This window comes from Cynara cardunculus, assembly GCF_001531365.2.
Source record: "Cynara cardunculus var. scolymus isolate 2C chromosome LG 4, CcrdV1, whole genome shotgun sequence".
Lineage (NCBI taxonomy): Eukaryota > Viridiplantae > Streptophyta > Magnoliopsida > Asterales > Asteraceae > Cynara > Cynara cardunculus.
This window is the reverse complement of record NC_037531.1, coordinates 9,567,792-9,583,452: the sequence shown is the minus strand read 5'-3', so window position 1 is coordinate 9,583,452 and position 15,661 is coordinate 9,567,792. Positions and strand designations below refer to the sequence as shown.

General features: G+C 36.7%; 1 protein-coding gene across 2 annotated transcripts; it reads left to right on the top strand.

Moving 5' to 3' along the window:
* Positions 1-366: 366 nt before the first annotated feature.
* On the top strand, positions 367-11,250 carry LOC112511157 (PH, RCC1 and FYVE domains-containing protein 1-like). 2 transcript variants are annotated; one of them, XM_025116637.1, is made up of 10 exons: positions 367-442; positions 710-882; positions 2,627-2,713; positions 4,656-4,745; positions 4,887-4,973; positions 5,050-5,169; positions 6,158-8,260; positions 8,341-8,487; positions 9,464-9,927; positions 10,838-11,250. In XM_025116637.1, exons 2-10 carry the CDS (start codon positions 835-837, stop codon positions 10,986-10,988), a joined length of 3,297 nt encoding a protein of 1,098 aa, XP_024972405.1. In that variant the 5' UTR covers positions 367-442; positions 710-834; the 3' UTR covers positions 10,989-11,250. The 2 variants fall into 2 exon arrangements, with proteins under 2 accessions (XP_024972405.1, XP_024972406.1); XM_025116638.1 differs by having other exon boundaries at positions 415-618.
* Positions 11,251-15,661: the final 4,411 nt, after the last annotated feature.

The window sequence follows — 15,661 nt, the reverse complement described above, 5'->3', positions numbered from 1 at the left end:
ATATTAAAGTCTACGTGGAAATTATATATATATATAATTATAACTTAATATAAATATATATATATATGTATGTATATTAAATAATAAAAATTAAATATAATTAAATTGATTTGATGTTTTATGACGACACAATTCCCTATTATTCAACACCCCCTATTAAGGGGGTGCTATTAGCACTCCCCTAATAAAAAGGAGAAAAGAAAAAGCAAGACGTTGGAAATAGAAAATGTCTCCTCATTATTATTTATTATTACACATATATATACATATATATATATATATGTGTGTATATATTATTTATTTATTTATTTATTATTATTATTATTTTCTCTTCTGGCGGAATTCTTCTCTTTTACCATCTTTGACTCTGTACCTGCTCGGACGCCACCACCTTCTTCAATCCGATTCTTTCTCACCCGCCGGAGCCACCGATTTCTCGCCGGTAATTCCCTCTGAACATCTTTCCTTTCTTCATCGCTTGCTAGATGATAGCCGGCGTGAGCATCTCAAATTTCCCCTATTTCTTGTAAACGGCGGCTGAAAACTTAGAAGAGAACTCAAATGCTTCGAGCTTTAGCTGATCATCCCGGCGGTTTCTAGATCTGAGGGGGGCAGTTGGTGGTTTCTAGGGTTTTAATAGGAGTTTTGTATTTTTTAACGGTGCTGTTACGATATATTTTCTTATTTTTTTTGTTTTTTTGAGGGTTAGATGTGAAGCGAAACGTTGATGGTAGTGGACGGACGAGAGTGTGTGATTTCGATTGATAATGACCGGAGATTACAGCTGTGTCTGGTGGCGGTGCTGGTGGTGGTCCGGTGAATCCGTCACATGGAATGGCAGATCTTGTTAGCTACGGGAACGCCGATCGTGACATTGAGCAGGTATATCTTATCAACTCTCTTATACATCGTCTGCTATTTGAAATATACTTTGAGGTCTAAATTTTAGTATTCTTATGAATGAAAGTTTTAGTTTATGTGAAGAAATAGAAAAATCTAGGGCTTAGAAAATATAATCTGGAAAAAGTTCATTGGTACCTTGAACTTTGACAAAGAAGCCTGGTTCTATTTGATGATGTTAGGGATTTTCCTTAAAATTTAGGGTTTACAAGTTTGTAGTTTATTTTCCGGGGGAAGAACTGAATTTTTAAGGCGAGCACTTGATATCCATTGGAAAGAGGAAGCATCTATGTTTTCTCATTTATAAAATAGCCGTAAAGGATGTACCACTCTGTTATTGGCTTATCTCAAAATGGTAATATATACCATGGAACATAAGGTCTAAGGTTCAATTCTTCCCGTGCCATCATCAGGGTGAACATTTTCTGAATGCTGATGGCAGAAAAAGTATTTAGTTGGTTTGAGTTATGGAAAGAGGAGAATTACGTAAGAATGAGATGAATTGTGCTGGGTGGATGAGATGCCAAACTTTTGTGGTGGATGTTTGAACTTTATAATGCCCATGTAGTCGTGGTGCATAGCGCAAGCAATGGTGCCAACTAGAAGTGAGCCATGGCTTGTGGGGCATACTACCATTTTCTGAACTAAAAGAATTTAAGAATGGGTGTACTAAAAAATAAATCTATTATACAATGACATAATCAAAATATCAAATTAGAAAATCATTGGCGAGCAGTTTAACACCCAAACCACAATACGACGACTAATTTAAGAATAAAAAAGGTGTAATCTTTTGCAATCGATAATCCACAGACAAATGAACGATAGCTGATAAATAAAAGTGACCATCACAGAATTAGGCAAGTTCATAGTGTTTTTTGTTACTAGTTTAGTCTTAAAGCAAGCAAAAAATAAAACTGAAGTTTAAGATAAGTAACTTAGTTTGAAGAAACACTCATGGTTAGATAAAATTTGTATGTTGCAAAATAATTTTTTATAAAAAATAAATCAAATAGTCGTGAAGGAAATTTGAGAAGCAAAGATGTGTGTTGCGTAGGTGAGCTTTTGTTGATGGAAGGCAACCATCCAACACTTAAAGTGCACTTAAAATATATGATGAAGGCTAACGGGTAGAGAAAGACTCGAAGAGTTAGTGACTAGGTCTTGCTCTTTGTGATGCTCTTTTTTGTTGGATCAGAATCGTATTGATGCGATAGGAGTCATGGTATTATTGTACAATAAGTGAGATGAAATGGCTCAAATTTTAATTTCAATGAAGAGACCCAAACTTTGGTGTTGCACCATTAGCCTGCGCCATTGGGACATGCCAAAATTTGGCCTGCCTTTGTGCCTAGGCCCCATTGCATGTCCCATTTTCCTTGCTGTGTCATCTTACATGGCTAGGTGCCCTGACATTGCCTTTTGCCATTGTGTGCATGTTGATACCTATCCTACATGAGAAGTTCTGATATAAGCTATGCAAAAGCATGAACTGCTTGCTAGTTTTGAACCATATACCGGACATTTGTTGGATGCGTAGGACATTGAACCAATACGAATCATCTGAAAGATTTGAAATTGATATTAGAAGTTTCTTGGACAAGCTATTAAATATCCCTATTTGGAAAGATACATTGTGTGTATTGTAGATTGATCAATTGTTTGTGTTCATATAATTTTGTGACTAGCAGTTTCATCATTCTTATTTGGTAAGAGCCTTTTGCAGGCATTAATTGCTCTGAAGAAGGGTGCTCAGTTACTTAAATATGGTCGCAAGGGGAAGCCCAAATTTTGTCCGTTTAGACTTTCCCATGTGAGTTTTTCAACTTGTACTCTTCATTGTACCAGCAACAATATAGCATTTTTTGCTTTATGCTTCTGTTTGATTTCCTTAACTCAATTCGTGGTCTCTTCTTTATATAAAAAATGTTTACCTAAATAGCAACGTACATATTAACTAACCACCAATGTGAAACACCAATATGTATACATGGATGTTACTGATAAGCCCATTTGTTGATCTGACATTCTAGGAAAAAGATGCATTTCTTTTGGAGATACGCTATGCATTAATGGAAACATATATGTACGTGAAACACCAATATGTATATGGATGTTACTGATAAGCCCATTTTGTTGATCTGACATTTTAGGAAAAAGATGCATTTCTTTTGGAGATACCGAGATACGTTGAGTTTAATGCATTTTTAATGGAGACATATGTACGTAATAAATAAATTATGTTAAATGGCCATAAAAGAAGTGATAACTTCACTGTTAGGTTCATTTCAGACACCAACAGCGCATATGGCATAACCACCAACTGGGTGCTATCGGGATACGTTCGAAATCAACATGTAATATTTGCTGAGTCATTTGACACAGGAGTAAGAGGTTATATCATAAGTACATGATATCCATCTCCAGATAATCCATTGTATCAGGAAGTATTCCTAAAGTATTCACGAGATTCACAATAAGTAAATCAAACCAGAGAATGCAGATGCAAGTATCATAGTATAAACATACATGTTTTAAGAAGCATGTATGGAGTATTAGGTTCAACTGATCAACCACCACATTGACCTCCACGAAATTTTGCCCCCTCTGGCCTTGTTTGTTCTGTACGTAAGCCCCTGAAAATTACCAGAAGATGTTGCAGAGCCAAATATCGTTTTAATGGGGGTGATAAAGGTTGAACACTTGAACCCAAGTGAGCATTGATGAATCGGTCATCTTGAATTACTCTCCAGGCTTCCGTTCATGGAAAGTCGTCTCATCAGCAATAAACAACCCAGGCAGTTGGCTACAATGAAAGTATTATTGTCAACTTGTAACTGCTACATTGACCTCCAAGAAATAATTGTTTTTTGCAAAACCTATTATAATGAAAAATTCACCCCTTTTTATCATTATTTGTTCTGTACATCGGCCCTTTAAATTAGTAGAAGATGTTGCAGGGCCAAATGTCTTTAATAGGACTGATGAAGATTGAGCCCAAGTGAATTTGTCAATATGTGATATCACTCTCCAGGCTTCCTTTCATGGAAAGTCGTATGACTAGAATTAAACAACCTATAGTACTAGTTGCAATGTGTCTGAAAATGCCTTGATCTTTTTAGCACTCTATTTAGCAAGTGGAACTTCATTTTTAGATTGCTGTAAGATTTGTATGGTTCGTCTGTAAATGCTTTTCTACTTCATCATTCTTGCTTATTAGCTTCCCAATCTTGATCCTTGTCTCCTTGGCTTTGTTAGCACTGTTTTTAGACCTGTCTACGGTGCAAACTGTTCACATTTTAGACAGATTCTGTTTGTTCTGTGGAGTATAGATTCACAGCCTAGTAAATGGGTATGAAAATCGTAGGATTGGGGGGACAAAATTATGTTAGAGTTGGTGTTAGGTAATTATTAGGACAATTGTTAATATCACTTAACTTGTATACGAGGATGATTAGGAAAACTGATAGCATTCATCTTCTATCATTTATTATAAATATTTTAATTGTTCCTTTTGCTAATACTGTGGCCTTTGATGCCCTTTCCTAGTTGACAGTCCCTATCAACGAATGAATAAATGCTCTCATTGTGTATAGTTGCTATCTTGTAGCTGGTATACACATAATATCTTCGGGCTGAAATATAGTGATTTTCTGATACCAAATATGAACTGTTATTCTTGGCCTCTGAAAGTGCACTCAGCTCTTTTACTTCTTGTCATTTGATGATTACTAATTATGAATTTGAATCTATAGGATGAATCGTCTTTAATTTGGATTTCCGGCAGTGGTGAAAGGAGCTTGAAATTAGCCTCAGTCTCTAGAATTATTCCTGGACAAAGAACTGTGAGAATTATACAATCTTTTTAGTATCAGTTATGCATCATGATTCTTTTTAATTTCTTGCATATCTCATGAGCATAGATAGACATGATATGATCAACGAATGGATCTTTGAAATAATGCTTCTCTTAATGCTACTACTAGGCTGTCTTCCGACGTTATCTGCGTCCTGAAAAGGACTATCTTTCATTCTCTCTTATATACAACAACGGCAAACGATCTCTTGATTTGGTCAGTGATTAACTTATGATATCCTTTGTCACGTGCGAGTAGATTTCCCCCCCTAAACTGTTGTGATTCATTTTAGATCTGCAAAGATAAAGTTGAGGCTGAAGTGTGGATAGCGGGCCTCAAAGCACTCATTTCATCTTGGCAAGGAGGGCGTTCGAAAATTGATGGATGGAGTGACGGAGGCCTTTACCTTGACGTATGTTTACCTGCCCCGAAACTTCTTGTTTGTCATGATTATTAGCAACACTATTTTTTTTCTTGGTAAATGTGTAAAGATACTTGAATAGAATAATGTGCCAAGAATGGAAAAATCAGTTTCTTCCAAAGGGCAATTGTCAGTATCCATGTATCTGTTCTCCACTTCAATGGCCAAGTAGTTTGTCTCTGTGTAACACGTCCTTGTCCAATACGAAAATTCAATCGAGTTGATGACTAGAGGAATGAAATAGAGTGTTAGTATGCCGGCTTGATAACCTTGCCCAGCTTGAACCGGTTAATTTGAACTTGAAAGTTGGTCAATATGGGCCACAGGGTGTGTAGAAACTAGAAAGAAATTTCCCTGCTTGTATGAAGGGTTTCGTCCCAATCTATAGCATCCCTAATCATGTTCTAATAATCTCCATTTTTGTGTATGCTAAGCTATGTAATTTACTCTATCGTGTCACTGTCAATGTCCATCGTTAATAAAATATTAATGTGACTTTTGTTGGTATTCATGAACTGTTTCTTTGTTTTTTCTCCTTTTTTTACACGCCAGAGAATTTCGGTAAACATTTGAAGTTCAGTTTCACTTTTCTTATGGAGCAATTTCCATCACTAGTTGTTTTCTTAATTCTATTGTCACATCAACACAAGGTTCTGTTTTAGATGAGTCTGCTACTTGTAGCATATATTAGATCAGGTAAAAACTCACTTTAGCAGAAACTGTCTGAACTATCCTTGTAAATTGTATATGGAGTTGATCACTTGAGATATTAACTTGGTGGTGAAAGAACAATCTCTATTGGCATGGTGTTATCAACTTATAAAGTAATGGGATGCGTCTGTACAATATCTGCTTACATGTTAATTAAGGTGATGTATTTTATGTTAGCCAAGTGAAAAAGCAGAATTTATTTGCTATCTTTAAGGCTTATGTTTGATTTTCCTTTTTATTGGTATCATTGTTGGTTAATTGACACCAGGATAATAAAGATTTAGCATCAAACAGTGCAAGCGACAGTTCAGTTAGTGCTCCTCGAGATTTTAGTTCCCCAGACGTTTCTGTTAGTTCAAATCCAACTACTTCTCCCAAGAGTTATCCTCCAGGGAGTTCCATTAATTTTGAGAGGTCGCATGCAGTTTTGGACCAAACAAATATGCAACTTAAAGGCTCTGGTTCTGATGCTTTTAGGGTCAGTGTTTCAAGTGCTCCTAGTACCTCTAGTCACGGATCTGGCCCTGATGACTGTGATGCTTTAGGGGATGTGTATATATGGGGCGAGGTAATCTGCGACAACATTGTCAAGCTAGGTCCAGACAGAAGTGTGAATCCTTCGAGTACAAGAGCAGATGTGCTTCTGCCCAGACCTTTAGAATCCAATGTGGTTTTGGATGTTAATCATATAGCCTGTGGAGTGAGGCATGCTGCCCTCATAACTAGGCAAGGTGAACTCTTTACATGGGGTGAGGAATCTGGAGGAAGGCTCGGCCACGGTGTTGGAAAAGATGTTACTCAGCCTTGTTTAGTTGAATCTTTGGCTGTTTCCAATGTTGATTTGGTTGCGTGTGGTGAATTCCACACTTGTGCTGTTACATCGCTTGGCGAGATGTATACATGGGGTGATGGCACACATAATGTTGGACTTCTTGGGCATGGTACAGATGTCAGTCATTGGATACCTAAAAGAATTGCTGGTCCACTTGAAGGACTTCATGTTGCTTCAGTAACCTGTGGTCCATGGCATACTGCCTTGATAACGTCAACCGGACAACTTTTTACCTTCGGCGACGGTACATTTGGTGTTTTAGGTCATGGCGATAGGGAAAATGCCTCGTATCCTAGGGAGGTAGAATCACTTTCGGGGTTGAGGACAATCGCCGTTGCTTGTGGAGTATGGCATACGGCTGCTGTAGTGGATGTTATCGTAACACAGTCTAGTTCAAGTGTTTCTTCTGGAAAACTATTTACTTGGGGTGATGGAGATAAAAACCGTCTTGGCCATGGTGACAAAGAACCTCGGCTTAAACCCACATGTGTGCCAGCGCTCATTGATTACAATTTTCACAAAGTGGCATGTGGGCATAGTCTAACTGTAGGTTTGACCACATCAGGACATGTTTACACAATGGGAAGCACCGTTTATGGTCAGCTTGGAAATCCTCAATGTGATGGGAAGCTACCTTGCTCAGTAGAAGGTAAGCTGGTCGGTTCGTTGATTGAAGAGATCGCTTGTGGTGCATATCATGTGGCCGTTTTGACCTCAAAGAACGAGGTATATACATGGGGCAAGGGAGCTAATGGGAGATTAGGCCATGGAGATATTGAAGACCGTAAAACACCAACTATCGTTGAAGCTTTGAAAGATAGACATGTTAAGTATATTTCTTGTGGTTCAAACTACACAGCTGCCATTTGTGTTCATAAATGGGTCTCTGGTGCCGAGCAATCTCAATGCTCATCATGTCGGCAGGCTTTTGGGTTCACAAGAAAGAGGCACAACTGTTATAATTGTGGACTTGTGCACTGCCATTCATGTAGTTCAAGGAAAGCACCAAGAGCAGCCTTGGCTCCTAATCCTGGAAAACCATATCGTGTATGTGATTCCTGTTTTACGAAGTTAAGTAAAGTGGCCGAAACTGGGATGAATGGCAGACGAAATGTTAAACCCCGACTATCGGGTGAGAACAAGGATAGGCTAGACAAGGCCGAGATAAGATTAGCGAAATCCGGGGTGCCTTCCAATCAAGATCTGATCAAGCTGTTAGATAACAAAGCAGCTAAACAAGGGAAGAAATCGGATACATTTCTTCTAGGCCGCTCGTCTCAAGCTCCATCCTTGTTGCAGCTCAAAGATGTTGTGTTGTATACGGGTGGTGATTTCCGCCGAACGATTCCTAAACCGGTTCTTATTCAATCTGGTGTTAGTTCCAGGTCTGTGTCGCCATTCTCGAGGAAACCCAGTCCTCCACGTTCAGCAACACCTGTTCCTACAACGTCAGGGCTTTCTTTTTCCAAAGGTGTCGCCGATAGTTTGAAGAAAACAAACGAGCTCTTGAATCTAGAAGTTGTTAAATTGCGTGGGCAGGTACTTGACAAACTCTTAAACTGTGTTTTGTTTGAGCAACTGTTCTCCTAAATTGACAATTATTTTTGAATCTTCTTAAGGTTGACAGCATGAGGCATCAATGTGACAGTCAAGAATTAGAGCTTCAAAAATCAAGAAATAAAGCTCAGGAAGCTATGATGTTGGCTGCCGAAGAATCTGCCAAATGTAAAGCAGCTAAAGATGTGATAAAATCTTTGACAGCACAGGTGAGATTCTTTGTAAAGCATAAGCTTCATTCTGTTAAATGGTGTAGGATGCATATTATTTATTCGTTGTCATAATGTATTTCTCTTGGAAAATCATTTATTTATCTAGCCTGAGCTCACTTAAAAATAATTTTAGTATCATTTTTAGTGATTTTGAAGTATCCTCTGTCAAGTAACAATCACAATGATTTCCATTTTGGGTTGTCCCAAGAAATCTGTGACGACTTTTGGCAACATTTTGAACTAAATTGGTGTATTTGCTTGTCATCCGTAAAAAGGATGATACTAGTTTTGCCTCCCAAGAATCCTCTGTTTTATTGCTATCGAAGGGTATTTAACACATTTGGCCAAAATGCATGCGCTTCTTTTAAGCTATATATATGCCTTATCAAATATACCTTCATTTCAAAATAAATGTTGACGATGAAAAAGGCATACAGTTTTTACGAATGTGTAATTTCACTTTTAATTCAACTAAATGACAATTTTATCCTTAACAGAGGGAGTAATGAATTTCTCCATCTCATAATTAAGGGCAAAATGGGAAAGTTGTCACTTACTTTTGACAGTAGGCACTTATTTTGAGACAAACTAAAGTAGAAATGTAGACACTTATTTTGGGACGGAGGGAGTACTGCAATTTCCATGAAAAAAGACGATGAACTTTAAAGTTCTTTCCAGTATAAATCAAAGCAATGTTTAGTCGAAAAGATGGACAGGGTAAAAAAAGTTCTTGCTTTGAAGTAAAAAAGTCTTACCAGATTTAGTAAATTATTTTCTGGTGATTGTAGTGATTTCTAGTAATCTGCTCTCCATATTCTTCAGATATGAACTAAAACCCAAAACTAGACAGACGTCTGGTTCCTTGATATGTAAACTGTGTCAATGTTAGTCAGACATTGACCATATGTGAACCATCTGAAGGCCTATTGAGGGTGTTTATTTAATTTCTCATTGGCTCTATATAAAATTGTAGCTCAAGGATATGGCAGAGAGATTGCCACCTGGATCCTACGACTTCGAGAGCATCAGATCAGCAAATGGCTTGGAACAGAATGGAGTTCATCACTTTTCTGATGCAAATGAAGCCGGTAAATCGATATCAAATGGATTACTGGGTCCCACTGCAGAAACCGAGGAGCCTATGGGGTATAATAGTCGTAGCCCGGAGTCCATGATCTCTAATGGAAATGGAGTAGGGGAGCAAATGGGGGCCAACAATTTTTTGCCAGATGCAGTTGAAAGCACGGATTCTGTTCCACCAAGAGATGAGATGAACAATGGTTTTAAACCTAGGAGTCCAGTGTCTGCTGTCACTACTACAACTGCAACTACTAATCAAGTTGAGGCCGAATGGATTGAACAATATGAGCCTGGTGTGTACATAACCCTAGTGGCTCTCCGTGATGGAACTAGAGATCTCAAAAGAGTGCGCTTCAGGTATATTTCATTTTCATGAAAATATAATGTACTTTGTCTGATCCCCTTTCGGAAAACTGCATTCTGGTACCTCAAACGTGATATCTGAAAACATTTAGACCAAAGTACTTTACAAAAAATAGGAATCACACGCTGCAATTTTCATGCATTCTCAGATGTAAAGTAGGTACCTAAATGTTTGACATGTCATATCCTGGATACTAAAATGAAGCTTTTGTAAGTACGATAAACATAATAGGAATCAGACCAAGGGTATGTTGCATTTTTATGCAATTTGACCTTTTATTTCTGGAAAGTTAAAATAATTAACGTATCTGCTCTAAGGTATTTACCAATGCACAAGACAACACATTTGATCATGCATGGCTCTATAAAAACGATAAGGTGCAAAATGCCTGATGACTGCACCGCAGGATTAGACTGAACTGAATGGGTCCCTAAAGAGCCCGGCCCAGTTAGGATCGGTAGTGTGAATATAATGGTCCTTTTGAGCACCCCTTGCCTAGTTTTTTAAAAGGTAAATCGTTAGTTTACGAGCTTATTTAAAAAACCCTGTTTGGTTTTTTCTTCCCACTTTCAATTATATGCAATCTTATATTTTTACAATTAATTTTTCAGCATTTCGTTTTCGGTCATTTTACATTGCCATCTAGTTTTATCAGCTAGTTTTATTTTATCAAACTAGTTTATTAGCTAGCTTATCAGCCCACAGTCAGCTGGTTTTGCCAAACATAGCCTTTCTTAAGTCAAAATGGTTACCTAAGCTCCACGCTTGATCACTTTATGATGACTTGTACCTTCTGCGGTGAAACTTGTACTTTGGTTTTGCCTTTTTAAACTAATGAATCACAGAAGTCCAAAAATATCCGAGGAAAAGGAGAGATGTGAATTTTGTGGTTGTGTGTTGCAGCCGCAGGAGATTTGGGGAGCACCAGGCGGAGACATGGTGGTCGGAAAACCGTGAACAAGTTTATGAAAGATATAACGTACGTGGATCCAACAAGACATCATCAGTTTCTACTACAACTGCCTCCCGGAGGTCAGCCGAATCCAAGTATTAAAATCAACACCACCCCATCCCCCCGATTTTTTTAGCTTTTATCTATATATTATTTTTGTAATTTACGTTCAGTTGGGGGGTTCCAAAAATTGAATTTATTGAATTAACTGCTCGCTCCTAATGAACCATAATCGTTGCATGAGTTACTAAATGGTCGGTTAGGTTATTTAAAAGACCCGTCTTTATGAACTGGGTTCAGCTCCGTTCTTAAAGTGACCCATTGGCAACGCCTATATAACATTTGCTCTTTTTTGAGGAGGTTCAAGTTTATTAGCAAATTTGACCTAGTTATTTTACATGAATTTCCCGTCTTAAACTCGGTTATGAATTGCAAATTTCCATCGTTGGATTGTGAAGATGGTTCTGTTTTACTTGAATCGGATCTCTATGCTCATCTTCACAATCCAATGACGGAAGTTTGTTATTCATACCCGAGTTTGGCACAGGAAATCCAATGTAGGCAAAAAGAACCATCGAAATCATCGATAGAAAGATCAAATTTGCTATTGAACTTGCCAATTTTTAAAATAATAATCGTTGTCGATATGTTCCGTCTGTTCATGCAAAGCAGTATTTGAAGCTCTTTGCTGTTGCAAAATAACAAAAGAGAGAGATCATGAACGACACTGAAATCCTTGGATAGTTGCTTTTGCTTGATCCATATGAGTCCACAGGTGACATAACTCACAGCTTTATATTCTGCTTCTGTTGAGGACCGAGAGCCGGTTGGTTGTCATTTAGACCCTCACGATACGAGAGACGGACCCAAAAAAACACAAAACCGAACGTCTGGGGTATGGTATCCGTACATTTACCCCAATCTGAATAAGTTTGCAGCTAAAATCTGGACTTATTACAAATAGCAAAGTGAAGTTGAGCAGCTTGCAAATGGCTTGTACGTGGGTTAGACATGAACTGGGACTATTTATGGACGACACAAGTAAGCTCAGTTTCTCTATATTTCTCAAAATAATAAACCAACACATCTAAAATGTTCACGGCAACATCAAGGAGCATTAACCAAATTGACAATAAATTCAGAACTTAAAAGTTCACCATTTATCAAATCTTCAACATCTTTACATGATTTCTGTCATCGCTAACTTGAGATAATTTCAACAAAGCTTCCTTTATTTGAGCAAACTAACTTGTTATAGCTTTTAACACTTTCTATATGACTTTCCCAATGGGTAGTAGACAAAGATTTCAAAGTCAAATAATCAATAAACTCAAATAAAACACTCAATCATTTGGTAAAATTAGCAAACACGTTGTATATTGTTTGACATGTTCTAGAAAATGTTTTTGCTTTATGACAAGAATGTACCATATCAAACAAAACTAAGTTATAACAATGACAACCACATGGCATATAAAATGCTCTAAGATTTATATCAATCAATCTTTTTTGAACACCTTGATATATTTTTTTTTTCATATTAGATCCATTATCATAACCTTGTCCTTTGCACAAAATTGATGTCTAAATCTAGAGATTTTAAAAAATCTTGTAACACATTATACACTTATGGAAGCATACGACATATCAACACATCTTATAATCAGAGACATTTGTTCCTTGTGATTTGCATCAGGAGTGCAATCAAGAGTTACCGAAAAATACATTGCTTCTTTGATTTTTGTAATAATCACACTCTTAAATTCAGATGCCAACAATTGAATCAATTCATTTTGAATTTTATGGCTAAGATAATAATAATGAGTTTATTTGTCTTTAATTAGCCGAAAATATTGTTTCATGACTGGATCAAACTCAACAATCATTTGAAGTATACCCAATAAATTTCCGTTAGAATTTTGATAATTTTTTTTCATTTGATCCACGAAAGGCCAGATTATATTGTTCTAGACATTTCATAACAACAATTATTCTAATCAAAACTTCTTTCCAGTGATCAATATCTTTCTAAATCAATTTTGTAACTCTTTATCAATTGTTTGATTTTTATTCAATCTCACTCGCAACTCAGACTAAGTTCTCAAGTTAATCATATGTTCAGAACTATTTTCATGCAAACTTAATGTTTCATCTAAATGCCTCTAATCAATTATCTCTTCGGTAGCTAATTTGATTTCTAGACCAAGCAATTTTGAATATCTTACAGCAAAATACAAAAAACTCTATTCAACACTTTTGAATAAATCAACCATTTTCTATCATAAGAATCATCATTTCGTAACTTACGGACATAATGTTCACAAGAAAAGTGTCTACCAACTTTATCTTTTGAAAAACTGATGTTGGTTACTCTTATGCCCTTTTTAGCAAGCAAATCTTTCAGTTTTGAATTTAAGTCATCTTAAACCTTGGATCAAGAATATTCAAATTGACTCTATCATTACACGGATTTTCATCATCTCTAACTTCATCAATAAACAAATTTTTAATATTTTCAAAAAATCATTGGGATTTTCAGAAAATGTTTCAATGAAATTTTCAGAAACATTTCCAATTGGATTTTCAGAAACATTTTCAATGGGATTTTCAGAAATATTTTCAATTGGATTTTTAGACACATTTTCATGCCTAAAAAATATCGATTTAACATTCCCTGTAAAGATTGCGCATTTTTTTGTTGTCTTTTCTTTCTTTTTCTATTTTGTGCACATGATGGTTGTGATTTAGGAAACATGTTTAATGTCTTGTGAAAATCAACCAAAAGATATCAGAACAATACTAGTCGAACATAGAAGAATAGAATCTGGATTAAACTCGTGCTTTTTTTTTCTTTTTTTCTTTTCTGATTTTCCCCTTTCCAAGTTGAAATTAGTACACTAGAACCGTTATTTCAAATATATGAAACTTAAAAGATAAGAAAACTGTAATTAGTTATTTAATTTAACCGAAGTTGTAAACATAACTCAAAAGACCAAAGTGATAGCCTATGTAGTGTGCACTATGCTCCAAATATAATAAATTCTATGTCATGTTCTGTTTAAGCACAAATAATAATGAAAATGAAGCCCATAATAACAGAACATATGACCAAGAAGAAATTGCCAATGTCCAAAATCAAATGGACAGGCACACAAAGTGCATCTGACCCAGTTTTTTCTTGCTTTCTTGATTTTTCCAGCTATTTTTGGTTGATTTCCATCTAGTTTTTCATGGGGATTTTGATATCATAATATAGACAAGATCAATGCTGACATTTTGATGCTAAAATCACTAGAAACCATTGACAATAAGCTTTAATTTCATCTTCTTAAACCACAAGGGTGGTGCCTGATTGGTTTGAGTTTGGCTCTAAAAGTCAAAAGTATTTGGAGGTCTCATGTTCAAATCTAAGGAGGAATAAAAATCCCCTTGTGGCCACGGAGGTTCAAATGCAAGTGACTCTGGGCTATCTGCAAAACAAGTGGTTTCCCTGAGATTAGTCGGCTCGCATAGCGGGTTGGATATCCAGGTTAATAAAAAAAAATTCATCTTCTTAAAACTAAAGATTTTTTTTCTAAATTTCCAGCATATTATCAATATTGGACAGGAGCTTGTATCAATTGCAAATACAATGAATACATAATGTCAAAATTACTCGATTAAATGTTACTATGCTAGAATTTAGAAAAAAAATCGTACCTGGGACTTGGTACTATGCCCGATTGAGAGTTTTAAGTGAGAAATCGATGAATCTCACTATACCAATCTTCCACTTCTAGTTCCAGATTTGAAGACATACAATTGCAACCGACTAAATCGAGATTCGAAGGTTGATATTTCAGAAACAATGAAGGATTGAGATTTAAGAGTTGTCGGTGCCTATATCGCTTGCAAAATCAGTGAATCGTGTAACCGAGTATATATAGTCCGCCATGCATCGAGCCAATCGTCCCATGGAACGTCGTTACCGTTAATCGTCCTACTCTGGATTTGGAACGTTATCCTTGAAAATTGAAATAATCAAACAATCGAAGAATAATATAAATCGTTAAATCGCCAAAGCCAATCATCGTGAACTCGTGATGCACTAGTTCACATAACACTGATTCAAGTCTACCAGGCCTAGGCAGTTGATCCTGTGTTTATAACTAAAGCCCAAGTCTCAAATTATTAAACCCAAAAAGCCAAAACTAATATTATATAAAAACTTGATGTCCCTTTGGGCTTTGATATCCTGTACAGTCGCACGTACTACACGTGCCCAAGGTCGGGCCAGCTCCAAACCTACAGTAACACCACTCCCCTATTCGTCCAACCCCCACACAAACCAATAAATGTACACAAAAAAGGAAAAAAAGAAATGAAAAAATAACCAGAGTTTTTGGGTTCCAAGCTCGAGTTCATGATGCCCACCCTCCAAAACTAACACACATCTCATCAGTGGGAGGAGAGAGAGGAACGATGGTTAGTAGAGAAGGTTAAATCCACATCTCACACACGCTTTCTCACATAAGCCACAAATGGGTTTAATCTTGTTCTTTTTTCTACGTGGGACTATCATATAAGAAACATATGCTTTTTCTACTTCTTCTTTCATCGGGGTTGTAGGTCGACCCATATGGGTTCATGTGCGCGAGTGTGGTACGTGTAGAGAAAAGGTTATAGACACCAGTGGCGATGGTAACGAAGGTTCGGATGGTTGTCGGAGGTGGCAAGTTGAAAGGAATGTACTAGAAATGTAATTAATGCGTTTTAGGGACCTTAGTCGTACAACT